This window comes from Emiliania huxleyi, assembly GCF_000372725.1.
Source record: "Emiliania huxleyi CCMP1516 unplaced genomic scaffold EMIHUscaffold_407, whole genome shotgun sequence".
NCBI classification, from domain to species: Eukaryota; Haptophyta; order Isochrysidales; family Noelaerhabdaceae; genus Emiliania; species Emiliania huxleyi.
Window position 1 is genome coordinate 59,883 of NW_005198921.1, and position 2,981 is coordinate 62,863.

Here is a 2,981-nt window from a genome sequence, read left to right on the forward strand (position 1 = left end):
CTGCAGATGCAGCGCCTGTCTGTCGTTCTCCACACCGCCGTGGCGTGGCAGACGGTGAACGAGCTAGCGTGCGGGGACAGCGGCATTGTGCACGGAGCTAAGTGCATTGCCGTTCTTAACGGAGTCGCTAAGGCGGCTCCAGTGGTGTGCCTGTGATAGTGCTAGCACGCGCCAGTTCGCACCTGTGTCGAGCCTGTCTGCTAAAGAAAAGAAAGAAAACAGACAACCCAAGGGAGGGATGGCTGCTGAAAGAAAGAAAGAAAGAAAACAGACAACCCAAGGGAGGGATGGGAGGACGGCACGCCGCCACCACACAGGGATTTTAAGGAGAGGTGTGTGATGCGCTAGCCGTCGCCCACCCTAGGGAGTCTGCCTCTTCCTTGAGCACTTGAGCACTGGATAGGGTCGGTTCCGCATGGTACGGGACCCCTCGATCGTCTCGCCCTCCCTCACTGGTGTGTTCATTGGGGGGGGTCATAACAAACACGGTACAGGATCGAGGTGCACGCTGCCGAGGCAGTGTCGTCCCCCCTCTCCCCGACGGCGATGGCGGTGTGACCGATCGAGCTACAAGAGGAGCTTGTTCAGCAGGATCCGGGTTGGGCTGGCGCACTACCTCACTGGGCCTGAGACCGCACGCCGCTTCCCGTCACCGTCTCGGGTTTATGTAAGCTGCTCGCTCGAACCGCGGCCGACTCTGCCACCGCGGCCGCAGCTGCTGCCTCTTCCTACCTATCTCTCTTCGCAGTCTCTCGCCGCTTCTCGCTGCAGGGATGGCTGCTGAAAGAAAGAAAGAAAACGGACAACCCAAGGGAGGGATGGCTGCTGTGAGCGAGAATTGTGTTGTTTAAATTCTTTTCCAATGCCCAGTGTGTTGTGCGAGGGAGTTTTGTTGTAAAATTCTTTTCGCTTAGGCGGCTCCGGTGGTGTGCCTGTGATAGTACTAGCACGCGCCAGTTCGCACCTGTGTCGAGCCTGTCTGCTGTGAGAGAGAGTTGTTTTGTTTAAATTCTTTTCAGTGCCAGTGCGCGCCAGTCCCGTGCCCAGTGTTGTGCGCGGAGTTTTGTTGTAAAATTCTTCTCCAGGGGTGGGGTGGGGATGTCGGGTTGGGGAGTGGGTGGGCGCCGGAGTGGGAGTGGTGTGACTGCTCCTGTGGTGCGGGCGACGGCTTCTGAGGAAGCCGTCGCCCGCGCCTCGCCTGTCGCGTGAATCGTGTCGTGCTGATTGATGGGAAGGCGAAACACAGTCCGACCAACGACTGGGACACCAACGCGGTATGGGTGGACGCTAGACGGGCGATGACGGTCACACAGGAGCGACACACAGAACCAAACAACTCTAACACTCACACGTAATTTGGGGCCTGGAGCCCTGTTCACGCGCGCGCGAGACGAGCAGACAGGGTTGCCAGGTGAGAGACAAGACAAGACACTCAGCCAAACTGACTGCCACACATCCTGAGCGAACTTCCCTAGACACCCGCGGCCGGACTCCATCCGACACGCGTCGCTGGGCGCTCAGAGCCGCGTCCCCTGCGGCTCGCCACCCCGACGCCCAAGGCGCCCGAATCGAACGACAGGCGGCACGCGAAGACTGGTTGCAATCCCGCCGACCGCCAGGCCGCGGGATGATGTGTGCGTGGTCATGCAGTGGGACTCGGCCACAAGTAAAATTCTTTCCACCGACTTTAGGCGCGAGCGACTCCCAGCGCCGCAACGACATCCCACCATATGCACTCCGCCAACAAGCGCCCCGGCGGTGCGCCGCCGCCTCCCGCGAAGCGCCGATCGGGCGCCGACGACGACGACTTTGACGACATGGACCTTGACGGCATGCTCGAGGACGAGGAGGAGATGATGGCGGACGAGGAGGGCCCGCCAGAGCCGCTCGAGGACGACGCGGCGGGCGCGGCCGAGGCGGACGTGCCGCAGAGCGAGCGGTGGAAGCGCCCGGACTTGCCGCCGCTCGATCCGGCCACCGACGGGCTCGACTTCCAGCAGATCGACGCCGACTACACCGTCGCCTCCATGCTTCCCGAGTTTGCGACGCCCCTCTGCGCCGGCGAGCAGCGGGCGGCGTCCGTGCGCTTCTACGGCGTGACCAAGGGCGGCAACTCGGTGACGGCGCACGTGCACGGCTTCCTGCCCTACTTCTTTGTCCGCGCGTGGCCCGGCTTCAAGCCGGAGGACTGCGAGCCCTTCCGGCAGAAGCTCAACGCGCGGCTCAAATCGGGCAAAGAGCCGGTGCTGAACCCGGTCGTGATGGTGCGGCCGTGCCAGAAGAAGTCCATCATGAACTACTCCTTCGGGCAGCAGAGCGTCTTCCTCCGCATCGTGACGTGCCTCCCCTCGCTCGTCTCGACGGCGCGCCGGCTGCTCGAGCAAGGGATGAGCCTCCCCTCTGGCGGCGCGCACTCCTTCGAGACGTACGAGTCCAACTGGGCCTACGTGATGCGCTTCATGGTCGACCGCGACATCCAGGGCATGAGCTGGCTCTCTCTGACGGCCGGCAAGTGGCGCGCGCGCCCGTGGACCTCCGAGGGGACGGGGCACGTGGTCAAGAAGGCGACCAGAAGCTCACCCTATAGCCACGGGACCGAACCCACTTTGGGTTCGAGACGCTGGAGGGTGTGGTACTAGGCGACCACGTCGCAGCTGGAGGCGGACCTCTTCTTCTCGGACCTGGTCGCGCATCAGCCAGAGGGCGAGTGGCTCGGCATGGCGCCGATGCGGATCCTCTCTTTCGACATCGAGTGCGCGGGCCGGCCTAGCGTCTCCTCACACCTCCCCACACCTCCCCACACCTTCCCCACACCTCCCCACACCTCCCCACACCTCCCCGGACCTCCCCACACCTCCCCACACCTCCCTCAGGCTCCCCGCACCTGCCCACACCTCCCCAGACGTCCCACACCTCCCCACAACTTCGCCAAAGCTCCCGACACCCTCCCCAGGGCCCCCCAAAGCTGCCCCCACCTCCCG

At 63.4% G+C, this 2,981-nt stretch overlaps 1 protein-coding gene across 1 annotated transcript in view; it reads left to right on the forward strand.

Moving 5' to 3' along the window:
- Positions 1-1,730: 1,730 nt before the first annotated feature.
- The window catches only part of POLD1-1 (putative DNA polymerase POLD1), a gene marked incomplete at both ends in the record, with an annotated part of 7,753 nt that continues 6,502 nt past the window's right edge, over positions 1,731-2,981 (forward strand). The window contains 2 exons of the mRNA XM_005769918.1: positions 1,731-2,552; positions 2,640-2,773. Coding sequence (XP_005769975.1) covers positions 1,731-2,552; positions 2,640-2,773 — 956 coding nt within the window. The remainder of the gene's footprint in view (positions 2,553-2,639; positions 2,774-2,981) is intronic.